General features: G+C 37.1%; 1 protein-coding gene across 6 annotated transcripts in view; it reads right to left on the bottom strand.

Annotated features, from left to right (window-relative positions):
* AP4E1 (adaptor related protein complex 4 subunit epsilon 1) overlaps nucleotides 1–22,059 on the bottom strand; it is a 57,518-nt gene that overhangs the window by 9,491 nt on the left and 25,968 nt on the right. For all 6 annotated transcript variants that reach the window (XM_027840851.1, XM_027840852.1, XM_027840847.1 and 3 more), the window contains 3 exons: nucleotides 16,911–16,967; nucleotides 12,441–12,576; nucleotides 7,981–8,239 (listed from right to left, as the gene is read on the bottom strand). In XM_027840851.1, coding sequence (XP_027696652.1) covers nucleotides 7,981–8,239; nucleotides 12,441–12,576; nucleotides 16,911–16,967 — 452 coding nt within the window. The remainder of the gene's footprint in view (nucleotides 1–7,980; nucleotides 8,240–12,440; nucleotides 12,577–16,910; nucleotides 16,968–22,059) is intronic.

Genomic DNA, 22,059 nt, shown 5'->3' with positions numbered 1-22,059 from the left:
GAGAGTAAGAAGAGACAGAAGCCCGAAACTTGGCTGTAACATTTACTAGTTGTATGACCTGTGCAAGTCACTTAATCTCTGGAGCCATCAGTATTCTCAACTATAAACTGGAAATAATGCTTGTATTATCTATGTTACAGCATTACTGTTAGCACACTGAAAACCTTAAAATACTATATGTAAATATAAACTTATCCATATGCAGCATACATACACATGACAAATCTGGCCCATTCTCAGTGCACATCAATGAGGATTTCTCATCACATCCAGGACCTTCCTTCAAACATTCCTTCTCTCTTATTCAATTTCTTTTTTTTCAAATTCAATTTTATTTTATTTTCAGTTCTGAATTCTCTCCCTTCCATCTCCCTAACCCACTCAACAGAAAGTGAGAAAAACAAAACTGCTACAAATAAGTATAGTAAAGCAAAAAAATTCTGTCATAAATCATGTCCAGAAAAAAAAATGCTTCAATCTGCATTCTGGGTTCATCACCTCTATCTGGAAGTAGATAGTACGTTTCATCATGAGTCCTCTGAGATGGTCATTGTACTAACGAGAGTTCCCAGATCTTTCAAAGTTGTTTATCTTTACAATGTTGTTGTTACTGTATAGATTGTTCTCCTGGTTCACTTCACTATGTATCAGTTCAAACAAGTCTTCCCAGGTTTCTCTAAAATCATCCTCGTAATTTCTTACAGCATAATGATATTCTATCAAATTCACTTAACATAATTTGTTCAGTCACTCTCTAATTGATATCCCCTAAACCCCAGTTTCTAATTCTTTGCCACACAAAAGGAGCTACTATAAACATTTTTCTTAAATATATGAGTCCTTTTCTTATTTCTTTGATCTCTTTGGGACATAGGCCTAGTAGCAGTATTCACTAGATCAAAGAGTATACAAAATTTAATAGCTTTTTGAGTATAGTTCTAAACTGTTTTCCACAACAACTGGACCAGTTCACAGCTCTATCAACAGTGCATTTACATACCTGTTTTCCTACAGTTCCTCTAGCATTTGTCATTTTTTTTTGTCATCTTAGTCAATATGAAGGGTGTGAGGTGCTACCTGAGAGTTATTTTAATTTTCAATTCTCTACTTATTAGTGATTTAGGGCAATTTTTCATAAAGCTATTAATAACTTCAACTTCTTTTTCTAAAAACTACCTATTCCTATCCCTTGACCATGTATCAATTAAGGAGTAGTCTTTATTCTTACAAATTTGACTCAGCTTCCTTTATATTTTAGAAGTGAGGTCTTTATTAGAGAAATGATGATTTTTCCCCCCATTTACCTGTTTTCTTCTAATTTTAGCTGCACTGGTTTCGTTTGGGCAAAAACTTTTTAATTTTATGTAATAAAAATTGTCTTATGTTACCTCCCATGAAACTTTCTAACTCTGGTTTGGTCACAAACTCTTCCCATATTCATAGATCTGACAGACAATTTCTTCTATGCTCTTTCAGTTTTCTTTATGACACCACCCTTCAGGTCTAAACTATATACCCATTTGGCGCCTGTCTTAATACATGGTGTGAGATGTTGATCTAGACATAGTTTCTACCAGATTGTTTTCCCAGCAGCTTTTTTTACTGAAGAGTGAGTTCTTGCCACATAGCTTGGATCTTTCGCTTTATCAAACATAGATTAAACACACAAATGTGTTCATTTGTTTCCATATTGTAAACTTCATTTGTTTCATCAATCAACTTATGTCTTACCTAGTACCAAACTGTTTTGATGATTACAATTTTGCAAACAACTTTTGAGATTCAATACTTCTAGGACCCCTTCTTTCTCACTAATGAAATTTTTTTCATTAATTCCCTTGATATTCTTGACCTTTTATTTCTCCTGATTAATTTTGTTAACATTTTTCTAGTAATCTTTTAGTAGTTTGATTGGCATGGCACTCATTATGTAAATTAATTTAGGAAGTACTCCATTTTTATATTGGATCATCCTACCCATGAGTTATCAATATTTCTCCAGCTATTTAGATGTCTTTATTTGTGTAAAGAGTGTTCTATAATTGTGTTCATATAATTCTTGTGTATGTCTTTGTGAGTAGGTTCCCAAGTATTTTATATTTTCTGTAGTTACTTTAAATGACATTTCTCTATCTCTTCCTACTGGATTTTGTTGGCAATATGCAGAAATGCTGATAATCTGTATGAGTTTATTTTATATCTTGTAACTCTGCTGAAGTTGTTGACTGTTTCAACTAGTTGAACTAGTTGAACTAGTTTTGTTGACTCTAAAGGATTCTCTAAATAAATCATTACATTATCTGCAAAAAGTAATAACGTTTCTTTTATGCATGTGCTTGTTCTTTCAATTTAGATACATACTAATTATCATTTTGAGAAGAACTCTGTTCATTCCTATGCTCTACTAATGTTTTTAACAGGAATGGTTGTATCTTTTCTTTTTTTGTTGTTGTTGTTGTTGTTGTATCTTTCTTTTTTTTTCTCTTTTTCTCTCTCTCTCTTTTTATTATAGGGGAGGGGGCAATTGGGGTTAAATGACTTGCCCAGGGTCACACAGCTAGTAAGCATCAAGCATTTGGTCTGAGGCCGGATTTGAACTCAGGTCCTCCTGACTTCAGAGCCAGTGCTCTATCCACTGCACCAGCTAGCTGCCCTCTATTGTATCTTTTCAAAAGCCTTTTCTGCATCTTGATATAAGCACACGATTGTGTTATTAATATGGTCAATGTTGTTTATAGTTTTCCTACTATTAGATCAGCCCTACATTCATAATGTAAGTCCAATGCGGTCCAAGTGCATAATCTGTGTGATATGTTACTGTAATATCCTTGTTAATATTTTATTTAAAATGTTTGCTTCACCACTGATTGGGGAATTAGGGATACTGGTTGATAGTTTTATTTCTGTTTTAACTTTCCCTGGTTTAAGTATTATTACCATACTTATGTCATAGAAGGGATTTGATAGAATTTCTTCTTTTCCTACTTTAGAACAATTTATATGGTATTGGAATTAATTGTTCTTTAAATATTTGTTAGCATTTTATTGTAAACTCATCTGGTCATGGAAGTTTTTCTTTGGGATTTCACTTATGGCTTGTTTAATTTCTTTTTCTAAGACAGGCTATTTGAGTACTATACTTCCTGTTCTATTAATCTGGGCAATTTATATTTTTGCAAATATTCATCCATTTAATTTAGAATGGCAGTTTTATTGGCACACAGTTGGGAAAAATAGCTCCTAATAATTTCTTTTATTTCTTCTTCATTGTGAATTCACCTCTTCCTTTTCTTTTCTTTTTCAAATCAAGTTAGCTAATGGCTTATCCATTTTATAGATTTTGTTTTCCCAAAAAGCCAGCTCCTAGTTTTATTTATTAATTCAATGGTACTGGGGGGAATGTTTTGCTTTCAATTTTGTTAATCTCTCCTTTTATTTTTCAAGATTTCTATTTTGGTGTTTAATTGTGGATTTTTAATTTGTTGGTTTTCTAGTGTTTTTAGTTGCATGCCTAATTACTGATTTGCTTGTTTGCTCTTTTAATGATGAAATTTTGCTATGTTGTTTCGTTTCTGTCATTCTCTTTGATGAAGTTATTGTTTCGGTAATTTATTCTTTGACCCTTCTATTTGTTAGGACTAAGTTATTTATTTTGCTATTAACTTTTACTCTTTGCTTCAAATACCCTTTACTGAATGTAGTTATTATTCCATTGGTGTTGATTTTTAAAAATTCAAACTATTTTTGCTTTTCTGCATCTACAAATTTTTTTTTATGTTCTAATACATATTCTATTTCTGTGAAGTACCATATATTGTTAGGAAATAGATATATTCCTTTCTATTTCCATTCAAAATTCTCTAGGTCTCTCATATCTAACTCTAAAAATTCTAGTCAGCTCTGGGTTTTTTTCATCAGGAATGCTTGGAAGTCCTTTATTTCATTAAAGATCCATTTTTTCCCTTATAGGATAATGCTCAGTTTTACTTGTAAGCCAAGATCTTTGCCTCCTGGAATATAATGTTCCAAGCTCTCCGTTCCTTTAAAATGCTGACTGCTAAATGTTGTATGATACTGACTGTGGCTCCTCAATATTTGAATTCTTTTTTTCTGACTGCTTGAAGTATTTTTTCTTATACTGGGAAGCTCTAGATATTGACTGCAATGTTCCTAAGATTTTCATTTTGAGGGTTTCTTTCAGGAAGTTTAGTGTAGATTCTTTCCATTTCTACTTTGTCCTCTGGTTGTAAGAGATCTGGGCAGTTTTCTTTTATGATTTATGATTTATTGTGATTATGATTTATGTGATGACCATTTTTTTAAGTCATGGCTTTCAGATAGCAATCTAATGATCCTTAAATTATCTCTCCTCAATCTGCTTTCCAGGTCAGTTGTTCTTGCCGAGATTTTTTTCTATCCTTTCAGTGTTTTGTTGTTGTTCAATCATTTCAGTTATGTCCAACACTTTGTGACCCCATTTGGGGTTTTCTCGGCAAATATACTAAAATGGTTTGCCATTTCCTTCTCCAGCTCATTTCACAGATGAGAAATTGAGGCAAACAGGGTTAAGTGACTTGCCCAGGGTCACATAGCTAGGAAGTATTTGAGGCTAGATTTGAACTCAGGAAGATGACTCTTTCTGACTTCCGGCCTGGCATTCTATCCACTCTGCCACCTTCCTGCCCTTTTCAGTGTTAAGACCATTTTTTTTAAGTGTCTACTGATGTCTCATGGAATCATTGTGGTTTTTCTATCATTCAGTCTTATCCAACTCTTCATGACCCCACAGACCACAGAACATCAATACTGTCTATGGGGTTTTCTTGGCAAAGATACTGGAGTGGTTTGCCATTTCCTTCTCCGGTGGATTAAGGCAAACAAAGATTAAGTGACTTGCCTAGGATCACACAACTAGGAAGTGTCTCAGGCTAGATTTGAACTCAGGTCTTCCTGACTCCAGGCCCAGAGCCCTATCCACTGAGCTACCTAGTTGCCTCTCATGAACACATTAGCTTGCTTCTATTTTAAATTTCAGAAAATCATTTTGTAATTATTTGCATATGTGCTATATGTTCCTACTAAACTACAAGGTCAGGACTAATTTTATTTATCTTTTACTCCCTCCAAGTATCTAAAACAATACTATGTACTTAAATGTTTGGTGAATTCCTTGACACGCATCTAGGGATGCTGGAGTAATAACATAAACGGGTGAACTAACAAGTTTAACTAATCTGTTTAGAAATACTCTTTGTGCCTATACTAACTGATTTTAAATTGATTTTAATCCACCAAGAAAATCTTGGCAGGCTAATGTGCAACAAACAAAATACAGCTTAAGTGAATCAACAGACTGGACTGGGATTTGGTCAGCATGACTTTTCTATTAGGGTCTGATTACTTTTGGTGTGACTGACAGCTGAGTGCTTGGACCAAGAACTGAGTAACCAGAGCCTGTCACTACATAATTTACATGATCAAATGAGATGTTTATAAAGCGCTTAGCACAGTGCCTGGCACAAAGCAGGGGCGCTTGTTCTCTTCCCCTTCCCCATTATAGCCCACCTTATGTCTAGATGGGTGTGACTTGAAGAGCATAGGGAAAATAATCTCTCTCACCAAAAATAACTCATCACTGGCCTAACTTGATGCTTGAAATTTCTACAATTAGTCACTCTTCCTTTGTGTTAAAGCACTGAAAGCAGTTGTTATGTTGCAAATGTTATATGGAACAACATTAATCCATTATCAACTATTAATACTTTAGTTTGAAATAGTTTGTAAAATCCCCAGCAGTGAGCAAGGCCCTAAGAAAATAGGATTCAAGATTGGTAACTTTTTGTTTTGTTTTGTTTTGTTTTGTTTTTAAAGAGTCAAATGGAGAAAAAAGCTGAGACTATGGGTTACTGTTTTTGTTCAATAGTTTTTCAGTCATGTATGACTCTCTGTGACACCATTTGGGGTTTTCTTGGCAAAGATAATGGAGTGGTTTGCCATCTCCTTCTCCAGCTCATTTTACAGATGAGGAAACTGAGGCAAAGTGATGTGCCCAGGGTCATGCAACTAATAAATGTCTGAGGCTGGATTTAAACTCAAAAGATAAGTCTTCCTGATTTTAAGCCCAGAGCTCTATTCACTGCGCCACTTAGCCGCCTGCTTGGTCCCTAACAGGACACTACAGTGGGGCACTATATAGCTTAGTAGCAGGAGTGGGGAACCTTCAGCCTCAAGGCCCCATGTAGCCCTCTAGGACCTCAAGTGCAGCCCTTTGACTGAATCCAAACTTCATAGAACAAACTCCCTTAATAAAAAGATTTGTTCTGTAAAACTTGTACTTGGTCAAAATGTCATACCCAAGGACCTTCTCTAGAAAACCACATGGGGCCTTGAGGCCACAGGTTCCCCACCACTGCAGGAGGGGGCATCTTGAAGACAACCCCTCACAGCATGGCTCATAATAATGAAAGTACCAGAATGAAAACAGTGAGAAAGCTAAGAAAAATTCTGATCACTTTGAAATTCTTCTTGAAACAGGTCCTCCACTTCATCATCCAGCCAAGTCACTGTCATCCCTAACTAGGGAGGGCATTCTCCTGGATGGACCTTTGTGTCCCACTCCAACACATTTTTTTTTTTAAAGTTTTAGGCAGTTGGGGTCCAGTGACTTGCCCAGGGTCACACAGCTAGTAAGTGTCAAGTGTTTGGTCTGAGGCTGGATTTGAACTCAGGTCCTCCTGACTTTAGGGCTGGTGCTCTATCCACTGTGCCACCTAGCTGCCCCTCCAACACAAAGAAAGTATTGAACTATATAGGGAAGTGTCTGGGCAGCACCAAGTTAACAAGCATTTATTAAGCACCAAGTACATGCCAAGTACTGTGCAGTCATCTATGCAGACTAGATATAAACCTAGAGAATGAAAGTTTTTTTCCTCTTAGTAGCCCCAGGGAACCTGTTACACGGAAAGCACTGGACTAAAGAGGAATCATAATAACAACATTGTCAATTCACAAACATGTGGTGTTTTGTTAAGTTTAGAAAGCATTCTCTCAAAATAATCCTGTGAGGTAGGTAGTGTAAATATTATCATCACTCCCATTTTACAGATCAGAAACTGAGGCTAAAAAAGATTTAAATGCCTTGCCAATGTGCCTCATTACACTCAACAAATGAAAGTTAGACTTCAAACCAAGGGCTCCAGACTCTGGATTCATTTCTCCTTCTACTACACCATGCTCTAACTCTAAGTAATCTCACTGACTGTATACATTTAATTAAATTACACAGTCTTGTTTTTTTGAGGGTTCTTAGTGTTTTTCTCTAGGATAGTCACTAAGTAAATTCCTACTATCCTTAATATTATCAGTCAGTAAAATTACATGATGTGTTATCTTGATTTTATACACAAAGTGCGACATAACATCATGGGCAGCCAAGATTTATTTTCTGGCATAGGTTTAGGGTGAATATATGCAATAGTCCTGTGGCAATGTGTCTGGCTGAATGGCAAGCAGTGCTAAGCTCTCTCAAAAACCCCTATTTTGCTTCATTTGCAGACACAGTAATACTGTGATTTTAAGTAAATTGATAAGAAGCTCAATGAGACAAGACTGCAGGCCCTCAGTTTCTCAATAGAAAGCAAAAACGTGCCCTATCCTTAAGATGTACCTGGTTACTATTTCTGCTACTGCAAGCATCTCCTGCTTTTCTCCAGGACAATTAGGGTGCTCAAATACAATTTCCTCTCTTCAAAGTCTACTACAACAACTAGTATTTCTTCTTCTATTTGTTAATCATATTCCCTACTGTCCAGTCTTACTCAAACCTTACATATCCCTCTCACTTTCCTAAGCATCAACTCCTTCCACTCATGCCCCAGATGGCATGTCAGCGTTTGTATCCCTCCATGATTGTTCCTCATGGTGTTTCTGCTCAAAGTATGGATAATATAGATACACAGAGAAATATAACAGATTACTTACCAGACTGACTGCACTTTCTGATCCCAGCCCAACGAATAACGATGAAGCCAGACGCTGTTTTTCTGCCTCTTCCTCTGAATGATGAAGAGCCTGGGGCTGATCCTTCTTTAACATCATGTGATCCACATTCTCCACTAATGTACTGTCCTGAGCAACAGGTTGAAGCTCAGGGTTGTTTCCTGCTTTGTTTTCCTTTTTTGGAAGATAGCCTTCTTTTCCCCATAATTTTTTCACACCTTCCAGCTTCAGGCTATTTATCCTAAAGAAATTGGTAATGAGCCAAGTCAATTCAGAACCAAAGAATTACTTTCCTAAGATATTCTTCCAAAAGCAGCACTGTTCCTATAGCTTTCTTGAAGCAACTTATCACTAATATCACAAGACATAAGAGATGCCATACAGCCAGAATAAGACACAAGATTCTGGACATCATCCACTGTGTGTGTGCCCTCATTTTAACACATAAATATATTCCTGAAGGCTTCAAAAATGAGATAATTCACTACTGACATTCCAGAGATATTTCATTATACAATGGCTTCAATCTCAATTTCTTTGTCATGTCATTAATGATCTCTAATCCAACACTTAAAGAAACAATGCAGGGCAGATAAAAGAGATGACCTTGGAGTCAAAAATACATGGATTTGGTCCTGCCTCTGACACATACCTGTGTGACCATGGGCAAGTCACTCAAATTTAGTGTCCCAGAGAACTCTCTAAGGCTATACATTATAGACAAGTTACTGATTGATATTCACTAATGAAGAAAGTTTCCACACCAGGAATACCCTACCAACGAAAGCATAAGGCCACATATTACTAAAGGAATCATTTTGAGAAACAAAGAATCTTTTCTAAATGTGCAGCTTGTTCTTAGGTTTAGTTTTAGTTCAGAGGGTTTTCTGAATGTGAAGTAAATAATACACTGTCAACTAATATATGTGCATTTTGAATAAATGAAAGGCCTGAGCATCATTTTCTAAAATAAATATAACTTTAAAATAATTTTTTTAAAAAATAAGCTCTTAAGAAAAAGAAAGAGGTACTCAGGAAGGAAGAACAGCAGTAGTTTTTTAGGATCTCTTTCCCAGATCAAAACAGAGATAAAACAACAGCAAGAATGTTGCTATGCTCTTACTGCTTCCTATTCCCCAGGCTAGCAGAAGTAACCAATTTCTAACTCTGCACATTCATGTCACCGATGGAAGAGCTAAATTCAGGAACTGGCCTTACTTAGCACCTCCAGGATAAAAATAATAGAATGAGTGAATGTGGACACTAAGATTTGTGGCTGGCATCATAAAGATACTGTCTTGGTAAAGGTGCATTGCTTTTGGCTGTAAGGATTATCACAATGCCTGTTACATAGTGAGTGCTTAGTAAATGCTTACTGATAGCTTGATTACAATGTTTCTAATCCCAGCCGCTACCTCTTCCTCATTTGCAGATTTAAAAAAGTAAGGAAGGCTTACAGAATTGGAAGCCTTTGACCACACATGCTCCACATAATACCAGACTGTGCACATGGATTTGAATAGGCTAGAAGCAGGGAACCTCAGTGTCAGGAACTAGCCCAAGGGCCTATGAAGTGGCATATAAAATGTATAAGGAAGCCAAGCCAAAATTCAGCTAGATTTAACTACTTAATCCAAAAGATGCACTATGTTACCTCTTCTCTTTAAACAATGGAAGTGGGAAAGGTTACTATTATAGCACTGTTGCAATCAACTATGTCCACAAGTGTTATCATGGTATGCTCAGAAAATACTGCCCCTCCCTAAGCACCTTTTGATAAGCCTTTACATCTCAACATAGAGCAACTCAGTGCATGAAAAGCATTCTTCTAGTCACACTGCAGAATCCAGGAATGTAAGGACAAGACATCACTTGCTAATAGGCACACTTTTAAAAGAAAAAAATGAACATAAAAGGAAGAACTAGATAACTTTTTTTTTAAGACTTGGGGCTACTTGTGTCACCCACGCAAGATCCAATGGATCCAACCCCAAGGCGGACCAGCACAGAAGCTTTGACCTGCTCCACTGCTAATCTCAGCCAGTTTGCCTCTCCTTACACAGGCTGGTGGCTCCTCACTCCTAGAAGCTTGCCATATCAGTCTCAGACTTAGTGAGGACACTCAATTGGCTTTATTTCTATTCTAGCTCAGAACTCCTGAGCTCACTATACAGGGATCACAGCATGCACAATCATATCTCGCAAGATACATTCAGCCTGTAAGTCTCTAGGGCAGGGACCATATAACTTGACTTCCTATACCATGCCTAACATGAAAGCCTTAAGCAATTACGCTTTATGCTAAGTAAGGCACTAATAAAAAGAAGTTCCAAATGGCTTTTAAAAATCTGACTTATCAACCTATCATTTTATTCAAAAGGAATAAGGTAAAAACTGTTGGGCTTACTTATCATTGTTTCACTTTTGTACTATTTCTGATGAGTGAATTTTATGTTGATTCTTGGCTGCATTCATTTTTAATTATAGGTCTCTGGAATATTAACTGGTTCCATTTAGCATGATATCACCCACAGCCTACTATTGCTGACATTCAAAAAAGTTCAAACAGAAATACAGTTAATAAAGCTTTTTTTTCCTTTTTAAGACAACTGAGGAAACAATTAAGAAGCAGCTTAATAGCTATTTTAAAAAGCTTTTTTACCTATATATTTCACTAACAGACATATTATCAGTATCATCTATATCCCTCATCGATCTCGTAGAAATCTCAGGAAGGAGACATACATGCTGAACTACTGGGAAGTAGGGTAGCATAAGACAGCATTAAACCTCTCAGAAGACTAGGATTGGAATTCTAGCTCTTCCACTAACTCCATGTATGCCCTTCCTCTCAGTACAGAGATAAGAAACTACAGGTACAGAACATTTCAAATACTGTTGCTTTGTTGATCAATTTTGTTTAACTCTTTTGCTTTACGAGGGAGAACTCACTGTATGTGGGACAGAGTTAATTTTGGAAATGACTGTGATGTAAAAAAAAAACCCATAAAAAGTATCAGTAAAAATTTAAAAGGAAAAGGAAACTGAGAAGTAAGAAAATAAGAAGCTTCCTTGTGACTACATAATTATCCTGTATGCCCCACTCTCTAAAGACAGCGCATGAACATTCTCAAACAACTTTTCTTAAGCTACCATTCCCTTAAGTCACAAATATGCACGAGTAGGCTTTATAAGAAGATTTCAAAATCTTCAGCTCCAAGTCCAACTTGAATCTTCCCACATCCACTCTGTGGAGCTGTTAATTTCTGTTTACTAATGGTGGGTGGCCATTTCTTTCCTCTCTCTCCCCTCTGCTTCTTAGTACTTAAGCCCTCTTGCCAACTATCATTTGCATTCTCTACTCATTCCTTCAGGGGTAGGGAACCTGTGGCCTTCTAGGTCCTTAGGTGTGGCCTTCTGACTGAGTCCAAGTTTTATAGAACAAAAGTGTTCATTGGACGGCTAACAGGGTCTAAAACACACAGAAAAGTTTAAGAACCTCTGCCCTGGAAAGTTATACTCTTATTTTTGTAATCAAGTCATTACTTAAAACACTCACAACACTTGTAGAACAAATTTACAAACTACACAATAATTTTCATTTCTTGACAATTATACTTTGTTTTTAAACTAAAACAGTACTTCCCAGTAATCAACCTCCTTATTCATCAGGCTGAGGTCTGAATGATATTAGGTTATTTCCAAAAATCAAATTCAAACACTTCCCACCACCCAGACCCACACACATACACACCTGCAAGAGAGATACAAAATAATATAGTAGTAAGAATACTCTGAACATCAGAAAACTTGGATTAGCTGTGTGACCCTAAGCAAGCCACAATCTTTATCTCATTTTGCTCATCCTTAAATTGGGGATAATGCTACCTGTACTGATTACAACACAAGTTACTGTAAGGAAAGCACTTTGTAAGCCTTAAAATACTACAAAAATGTGAACTATCAGTATTACTATTCAAAAAAGAATAAGCCAAAGGCCCAAGGCAATTATGAAGATACTTTGAAAACATTTAAACACTAACATCACTTGAATAAGTATAGCTATTTTGAAGGGCCATGATTCTCATTTGATGCAAGTTATTTATTTTTTTAAAAGTTGTATTACTGATTTCATCTTATACATTTAGTGTACTTCACTGAAACAGGACATTAAATATTTTAAAAAATTAACTTTCTAATAATTTCTATCCCAAGGACATTATTAAGCTATTAAAAGGAAATGTGCTACATCAGATGTTACTATCCCTTTGGAAATTATTTGAAGACCAGAGAAATTATGAGAATCCTAGAATTCATTCTAAACCCATTAAAATAAGCCAAGAACATAAACAAATGAAAAACAAATGGCCCACTGGAAGACAGACATTTAAACATTTACACGTTCTCACCTAGCATCTAATTTCAACAAGAAAGGAACTTACTCCTTCTGTCCTGTTTCAGCACTATTCCCAGATACATCAGAACTAAGAGAGATGCCAGCTGGAGACTGCCGTCCAGTGCAACCAGATGAGGACATAGTTGAAGAAAAAGACAGTCCATATGGTTCGAAATTGAGAACTGGAATTTTAAAAAAGACAACAGGGGATCAAATTTAAAACAAAACACACAAAAAAGGGCAAAATTACCTTTAATTGCTTAGAGAATTAAATTCTTTGCACAGGCCGATTCCTTCTATAGAAGGAGTATTTCAGAACTGGATAGGTTATAGCAGTGCTTCTTAAACTTTTTGGTCTTAAGACCCCTTTATACTCTTAAAAATTATTGAGGATTCCTCCAAAGAGCTTTTACTTCTGAGAGTAATAGCTATCAATATTTACCATGTTAGAAATAAAAATTAGTATTCTTAATCTAAGTATTACTATGAAAAGAGTTTTAATCTCACATACTGACTAAAAGAGTCTTGGGGATTCCAAGGGTCTCTGGACCACATTCTGAGAACTACTGGGTGACAGGATACATGACACATGGTACAAACAGCTATTTCCCCCCCACTCTTTTAGAATATCACTTGCATCCAGAGGGAATCACACACAAGATCTTTGAAAGTTACACACTGAATTTATTAGATACTTTAAAAGAAAAAACAAGTTCTACATAACAAAGATTCAGTTTCATGTACGATCCTCCCCTGTCCTACAATGTAAATGGAAATGCTAATATTATTTCGTGTTTAAGTTCAGAATAAAAAAATTAAATGAAACTTTATTTTTTAACCATCACTTATACACTGCAAATGGTCAACATCTGTTCCTTCTCCATGTGAATGATCAAGTCTCCAGTACAGACTTAATCATCTCCAAACTAGTAACAGAAATCTCATGTGCACAAATACTGACGTCGTTCTTTTTCCCTTTACTGTGTTCTTTCATGACTGAAAATATGCTATATTCTAAAGTGAATCCCAGTTCTTCTTCTTCGATTAAAAGGCCCTTCTCCAGGCTTCCATGAACTTAATATAATCTTCTTATCTCCCTTCTCTGTTGTTCCTTCTTAGGGTAACAGATTTGGAGCCAAACAGGGCCTTAAAGATCAAAACTCATCCTCCCATGTTTTCCAAACCTGGCATTCATTAATAACAAAAACAAACATTTGTTAGGCATCTGCTATATGTAGGACACAAACAGGTAGCTTTCCTTTTGTTTTAGTTAACTTTTATCTTCAATTAACAAGTATTTTTCTCTCCCTTTCACTTTTCCCTACCCCACTCTTGTACAAATACGCATAAGTTAAGCAAAGCCAAGTCCAAGGAGCAGCTAGGTGGCACAATGGATACAGCATTGGCCTGAAGTCAGGAAGACTTGAGTTCAAATCCGGCCTCAGACACCTGACTCTTACTAGCTGTGTGACCAACCCTAAGCAAGTCACTTAACCCCATTGCCTAGCCCCCCCCCCCCCAAAAAGTCTAACATCAAGTATATCCAGAAATGTATGTCTGCATATTAAGTTCATCACTTTTCTGTCAGGAGGTAATATTATTCATCAGGAAGACTCTGGAATTATGGATGGTCATTGCACTGATCAGAGATCTTCAGTCTTCCAACCTTGTTTGTGTTTACAACATTGTTAAAGGATAAACTGTTTTCTTGATTCTACTCATTTCACTCTACATTAGTTCATAACAAGTCTTTCCACGTTTCTCTGAAACCATTCATTTCATCATTCTTATGGGACAATAGTATTCCATTATATTCATAAACAAAAAGTTATTCATCCATTCCCCAAAGGATAGGACTCCCTACCAAAAGAGTTCCTAAAAAACAGATATACACACACACACACACACACACACACACACACACACACACACACACATATGTCCTTTTCTTCTTTCTTTGATTTATTTCAGGAAAGGCCTACTGGTTATACAGAGCAGCTAGGTGGTGCAATGGATAGAGTTCCAGGCCTAAAGTCAGGAAGATTCATTTTCCTGAGTCTAAATCTAGCCTCAGACACTTACTAGCTGTGTGACCTTGGGCAAGTCATTTAATCCTGTTTGCCTCAGTTTCTTCATCTATAAAATGAGCGGAGAAGGATGGTAAACCACTCCAGTATCTCTGTCAAGAAAACCCCAAATGGGGTCACAAAGAATAAGACAAGACTGAAAAATGACTGAACAACAACAGTTAACAGTGATATAGGTAGACCAAACGATATGCACAATTGAGTAACTTTTGGGATACAGTTCTAAGTTGCTTCCATATTAATTGATTCATAACTCCCCTAACAGCACATTAATGTGCCAAACAGGAACTTTTCTTGAGGACCTCTTCATCTGTATCTGCCTCTCCACTCACTATTCAATGACTGCCTTTTGTGCCCATCTCTCATCTTAACCCTTTCCCCCTCCACCACACTGCTAATTTTCTCTCTCTCAAGAGGCATGCTCAATTTGAGTCAACGGGAGCTAAAAAGGCTCCTACAATCCTAGACAAAGTGTCTAGGAGTAGAGGTAATATCCTAGTGTACACTTGTCCTTGTCAGTTCTGGGTGCCACATTTTAAGAAAAGCAATCATGAGATGAAGAGTGTACAAAAAAGGGCTCTTGGCCTGGGTCTATGAACTTGTTTTAACATTTTGATTTAATCCTACGTGTTTTATTTTATGCATTTTAAAAACATTCTGGAAAAAAGAAGGGGTTCATCTGCTTTACCAGACTGCCAAAGGGGTCTATGGTAGGAAAAAAACGGTTAAGGAACCTGTAGGCCAAAGAAAAACAATGAGGATAAATAACCGAATGAAAAAACATTTGAAACAATCCCTTTTCTCAAGAAATTAACATTCTAAGGGGTAGATAATATAGGATAGATTCTAATGGGGTAAATAACATACAGGAAATTTCAACTGCAGGTCATATGGAAAGATCTGATGGTCCTTAAGGTGCAGTGGCAAAGCAGACAGAAATGTACCTTTTATAATGATATTTCCATTGATAAAATCACATTTGTTTATGATTTTTAACCATCTCACAGTGCCAAAGACTTTGGTATCAAGAATTTTATTTTCTTATTCTTTAGTAGTTATGGTTGCTGAGGAGGCAAAGACTTCAGATACTACAGAAGCAACCAACAGACTGCATCTCCACAGAGGTTTCTTCCCAGGAGGATGGCTGCAGGAACTAGGCTGCAAGCAGGATAAGTGGTCTAGGGATCCCTGGTGTCCTCAGGGCTCTTGAGTTTACTTGCTCATTGGTGGTAGCTGGTAAGTAATTGTTGGAAGTGGCAAAGAAGATAGGCCCCTTTTCCAAAGTGATTGCTTCCCTCAATGATAACTATGGAGGGATAGGCAGGAAGTAGAGCAAGTATTTTAGGAGGCACTGCTCTTCCCAGGGCTCCTGTGTTCAGGGCCCTTGGCTGTTTACGTTGAGGTCTAAAAGGAGATGGTGGTCAATGTGCTATCAGTGGTCATATGGCCTCAAGATTATGTTTTATGATAATTAGTTGAAGGAATTGAAGATGTTATGACTGAAGAGGGTATGACCTGGGAAGCAGGAAAGCCATCTTCAAAGAACTGAAAGGCTGTCACTTGAAAGAGGTATTAGACTTGTTTAGCTCGGCCCCAGAGGGCAGAACTGGATGCAATACATTGATGCTACAAAAAGGCAAATTTAGCTTAGATGTAAGGAAAAACTTCTGAATGATTAAGACCCTCCAAAAATGAAACGGGATGTCTCAGGAGGTAGTGAACTACCTCCTCCTTCAGTAAAGTTCTTCCAGCAAAGGCTGGGTAACCACTTGTCAGGTATATTGTGGAAGGAATTTCTGTTCAGGTGTGGGTTGGAGTGATTGGAGCCTATAAAGTTCCACCCAATTCTGAGATTCTGCATTTACAAGTTACTTTATAATCTGTTCAGCATTTGAGAGCAGTAAAATTTTACTTTTAAAAAGACATTCTATTAACAAAGAATTCTTCCTTTTAGAATAAGCTCTCTGAAGGCACACTAAGTGAAGGCATCACTCTGATAACAGTCATCCTTTGAAAAACAGAAAGCTATGAGATGGAAGGTTCTAAAAGTGACCAAATGCTCAGCCTGAATACCTTAAAGTTGCAGCTTCATGGGGTCCTCTTTACACTTCAATCCCTTATTCTCAGTTTCCAAAATCATACCATAAATGTTATACAAGAAATTCAGGGGGCAGCCAGGTGGCACAGTAGATAGAGCACTGGCCCTGGAGTCAGGAGGCCGAGTTTAAATCTAGCCTCAGACAATTACTAGCTAGCTGTATGACCCTGGGCAAGTCACTTAACCCCCATTGCCTCAAAAAAAAAAAAAATCCAGGTTAGTGGGAGTGAACAAATCCCATCACACATACACACTCCTAAACTTAAATGGATTTCTTTAATTAACAAGATAAGCAGAAGTAAAGATATAATAAAATAGAACTGTCAAATACCTGCAGTAAACCTAAAATACAGGTAAACATCCATTGTAGCACACCACACTGAAGTCACTAAGAAAACAGATACAGAGAATGGTCAAATTGGGTCTCTTTTCAAAATTATGCATTTACATAAAAATGTTCAATAAGATTTGAGGGGATAACCTTATTTCTGTTCAGCAAATCACTGAGATAAATATTTACAGGAGTGGGATTGTATGTCTCCTACCTACAAAAGTGACTTCAACCTGCAAATCTCCCTTATTGCCCAAGAACAAAATTCAGATAATTATTATTTCTGGTCCCTCTGAGTCCTGAGACTGTCAAACCAACTGAACTGAATCAAAGACCCTGAAAAGCCATTTTAGCCATGTTATCATCCTTTTGGACTATATAGTTCATGCCTAGATTCAAGACAAAGGTCCTTTTCATATCCAGAGTACCACATAAAAGTGGCCTCTCAATGACTTGAATGAAAGCACACTTGGCAAGATGATTGCTTAATTCGTGTGGTAAGAGGGTGTGGCTTTTAGAAAGAATTCTAGAAAAGCCTAAGAATATCTTTATTGGATATTACTACTGGAAAGATCCTGAAGTACGATGGGCCTATAATTTCCTAACAAATTGGGTAACATGAAACGTAATAAGAAAAGTCATTTGAACTTAAGATGATCCAAAAATAAATTCTTAAATTATACTTTTGATTTTAGGGTGGCTTTTACAAAAATGAGATATGGTGTTATCTGAGAAAATGGAAGAACAAGAGGTCACAAGGAAGCTGGCCTCTTCACAGTGTCTGGTAAGAACAGCTGGCCTCTTCACAGTGTCTGATAAGAGCAGAAGTAGGAGGAGCAAAAACAATAAAAACTGCTAAAATTTTTACAAGAAAACTAAAAAGAAACAATGCCAAATAAGCAATGAACAAATCAAAGTTGAAGTAATAATCAATTCAATAGTTAAAAACATTTACTTACTAAATGTGTTCTTTGTGCCAGGCATCGTGCTGTGTTGGGAATAATTAAATATTATGATATTTAAAGTTTAGTAGAAACGAGGGAAAATGCATACCAAAATAGTACATCTGAAGTTGCAACAAAACCAACACACACACCCCAAAAAACAATGGGTAAGTTCAACTGAAGAATAGAGACACTCAAAAGGAATGCAGTTAAGAATCATTAAGGGAATTAAATGCAACTAAGATATTTCAAAACAACATTAATAAAAAACTTTTTAAAATGGAAAACAGCATGGAATGAAACCAAAAGTATAAGAGTACAGAATTCAGAGGTAGAGGGAAACATCTCCCTTCATTTTCTAGCAGATGAAACTGAGACCCAAAGAGCCACAGAATCTCAAGATTGAAAAGGATCTCTGCAATCATATAACCTTAAAGGGCCTATCTCTGGCAATATTTCTGTTGTCACTTGTCAAAGTGGTCATCCAGCATATATCTGAAGGCCTGTAGTAATGGAAAATCTACTACTTCCTGAGGGAAGCTCATTCTACTTTTGGAAAGCTCTCGTTAGGGAAGTGTTCCACACCTTGAGCCAAAATCTGCCTCTGCAAATTCTACAGGTGGCTAAGTTAACTCTACCCTCTGAGTCCAAGCAAAATAAGTCTCATCCTTCTATTACACAACAGCCCTTCAAATATATAAAGATAGCAATCACATGTCTTTTCTAAGTCTATTCTTCTGCAGGACAAGAATTCCTAATTCCTTCAACTAGATCTTCAAATAACAAGATCCCCAGTGCCCTTACAACTCTAGTCATCCACTTCTGGATATTCTCCAGCTTGTCAAAGTCCTTTCTGAGACATGATGTGTCCAACATATCCCAAGGAGGTCAAAGACAGAATGGCGGTCTACATATCTGTCAAAATATTTAGAACAGTACTTTTTGAGGTAGCAAAAAACTGAAAACAAAGTAAGTATCTATTGATTAGCAGACAGCAGAACAAAAGGTGATACAAGAATGCACTGGAATATTACTGCAAAATAAGAAATGGAGAAAATGAAGAATTCAGAGTGGGGGGACAGGACCCATGAGTAATCCCTGCCCTTAAAGGGGGAGAGGAGGGAGAAAAGGAAGAGGAAGGGAAGATGGAGAAAGAGAAAGCAAGAGAATAGTGAGGGAGCAAGGTAGAGGGAGAGGAAAGTAGAGGGGGTAGAGGGAGAAGGAGATACCCAGAACTGAAGAGAATAGTCTGGGTTGAATGTGGCAGAAAAGAGTGGGAATATAACCTCCTTCACTCTTCCTGTCTTAATGAAGCATAAAATCACATTAGCTTTTCTGACTGCCATGGCACACTGCTGGACATAGTAACAGGGCTTGCTGTCCACTGAAACCTCCAGATCTTGTTCCTTGAAATTGTCTTAATAATGAAGAAGCTAATTTTTTTTAACCCCAAGTGTAGGGCTTTATTTATTAGATCTGGTCAGATCTTCTTACCAACAGAAATCATTTTAGATCTCAACTCTCCTATCCAGCACATTAGTTATTCCTCCCAGTTTTGTGACATCTGCAATTTTGATAAGCATGCATCTGTGCTTTCATCAAAATCACCGAGAAAATGCTGAACAGCGTAGGATGCAGGATTTCTAACTGTAACCACAGAGATACTCTAATTATCAACATCAAGTAAAACATAAATAAGGTAGACATATTTGAAGACTCACCACCTTCACAGCGATAACTTACAAAGTTCAAGCTGAAGAGAGATTTCCTACAAGATAGTGACGTTCTCCATGTCCTTCTTTTTGCAAATGATATCATGCTGACTGCATCAAGCCTCAAGATACTTCAGAATTAAGATTCAAGAGCACTCAAGAGACCAGCCTAACATCCATACAGGTAAAACAAAATGGATGAAAAATTTCTATTAACATACAGATGGATGGGCAGCTCAATGAGTCAGGCCACCAGCACGCGTCTTGAACAGGCATTGCAGATGTGCAATGAGAATTAAAAAAGAGAATGAGAATGAGCTAGAGTGCATTTGGTGAAATACACATCACTTTCAACAATTTCAAGTAGTTCCCTGACACAAAAATCCATCTTTTTAACATAATATTCTTTTGGTGATACTATATGGGCATGCACTTTGGAATCACCAAAGAATTAAAATTGCAAGTGACTAAAGAAATACATGGTGGGCATAAATAGGCTGTAGTATACAAAGAAAAATAATTTGTGCCTAAAAAATAAAGTAAAAGATAACATCCAGGAAATAGAAGGTCACAAAAACCCACATGGTGGGTTGTTCATTTACCAAAAGCAAGTGATAACAGATGAATGGCCAAAGGGACACACTAGTACCTATGGAAAGTAAAAAAAAAAATTTGTAGAGATGACAGCCTCTAATGCATTGGGTAGATCCTATATAAAGGACTTAGAAGGCATGAATGGATTGTGATCTGCACTCTTGAAGGGAGTATCTGATATCAATGTGATCATGAATCCAATGAAGTATTAAGTGTTTAACATCTCTAAGGCATGGTGCTAAGGTCTGGGGATACGATGATGAAAAATAATACAATCTATAACCTCAAAGATCTCTTTACCTCAAAGGAAGGATAAGCCACGTATATAAATAAGTGCGATACAAAGTGGAACATGTAAGAACAATAGAAAGGTCTAGACCAGGGATGGGGATCCCCTTAAAAGGATATGTTCTGTAAAACTTGGACTCAGTCAAAATGTCGCACCCAAGGACCTAGAAGGTCACATCTGTGGCTGCAGGTACCCACCCATGGTCTAGACAAAGTGCTATGAGAAACTTGCAGAGCTAAAATCACTTTCAGCTAGGGGGATCAGGGAAGGCTTCATAGCACCTAAATTGATCCATAAAAAAAGAAAAGGATTTCAATAAGAAGAAAAGTAGACTGAGTATAATCTAGGTATTTGGGGAAGGGGGAAGGGAGGGAGAGCTCCGGGAACGCAGAGGCAGGAGAATGCAGACCAAAAGCAAATAACAGCTTATAGTTCAGTTTAGCTAGAGCACCAAGTACAGGAAGGAGACAAAAGTAAAAAGACGCTACAGAAGTAAGTTGGCACCAGATTGTGGAGGGTCTTAAATGACAGATTGAGAAGTTTGAATTTAATTCTATAGGGAATTAGAAACCATTAAAAGGTTTTCAGCAGAGAACTGTCATGATCACATATGACAGCTAGAGGCAGTTAGGTGGCACAGAGGATAAAGCACTAGATCTGAAGTCAAGAAGACCTGAGTCCAAATCCCACTTCAGACACTTTTTAGCTGTGTGTCTCTGGGCAAGTCACTTAATCACCGTCTGCCTCAGTTTCCTCAACTGTAAAATAAGGATAATAACAGCACCTAACTCACAGGGTTGTTGTGAAGATCAAATTAGATAATATTTATAAATTTCTTAGCAAAGTGCCTGGCATATAGTAAGCAATATATAATGTTTATTCCCTTCCTCCTTTCCCTTCCCATTCCTGCAGACCTCTGCATTAGTAAGATTATTTTGGCAGCTACATGAAGGAAGGGGAAAGACTGGAGAGAAGAAAACCAGTTAAGTGCCTATCACAATAGTGCCAGTCAAGAGTTGATAAGGGACCAAACTAGGTAACAACAGAAGTAAATAGGAGGAGACTGGTGCAAGAAATACTGGGGAGATGAGAACAGAGCTTAAGTAATGTTATCTGGGGAGTGAGAAAGAGGAAAAAGTCAAAAATGATTCCACGGTTTCAAGCCTAGGTGAATACAAGGTTTGTGGTTCCATCAACAAAAATAGGAAAGGTAGAAGAAGGGACAGTTTTGGAAAGGAATTAATCAGTTCAATGACGGACGTATTGAGTTTGAGGTGCTACCAGGACATCCAGGTGGGACTGCCCAACAAACATTTAGAAATGTTTCATACTGGGGTTGAGGAGAGAAATTGAACCATAAATTTGGGAGTCATCTGTACAGAAGTGATAAAGCAATGGGAATAAATGAGATTTCCAAAAAATGTAAAGAGAAAGACTATATAGAAAAGAGAAAAATCCTAATGCATGGAGCTTTGGGGGGATACTCACACTTGAAAAGAAAGAGAAAGGAAAAGACCTAACAAAGAAGAATGAAAAGATACAGTCAGGTGGATAGGAGGAGAATTTGGAGAACAAATTGAAGTCAAGGAGAAAGTATCCTTAAAGGATAG

Source organism: Vombatus ursinus, unplaced genomic scaffold, assembly GCF_900497805.2.
Source record: "Vombatus ursinus unplaced genomic scaffold, bare-nosed wombat genome assembly UNPS02014848.1, whole genome shotgun sequence".
NCBI lineage: Eukaryota > Metazoa > Chordata > Mammalia > Diprotodontia > Vombatidae > Vombatus > Vombatus ursinus.
The sequence above is the reverse complement of the archived record's forward strand: the minus strand, read 5'-3'. Positions and strand labels throughout refer to the sequence as shown.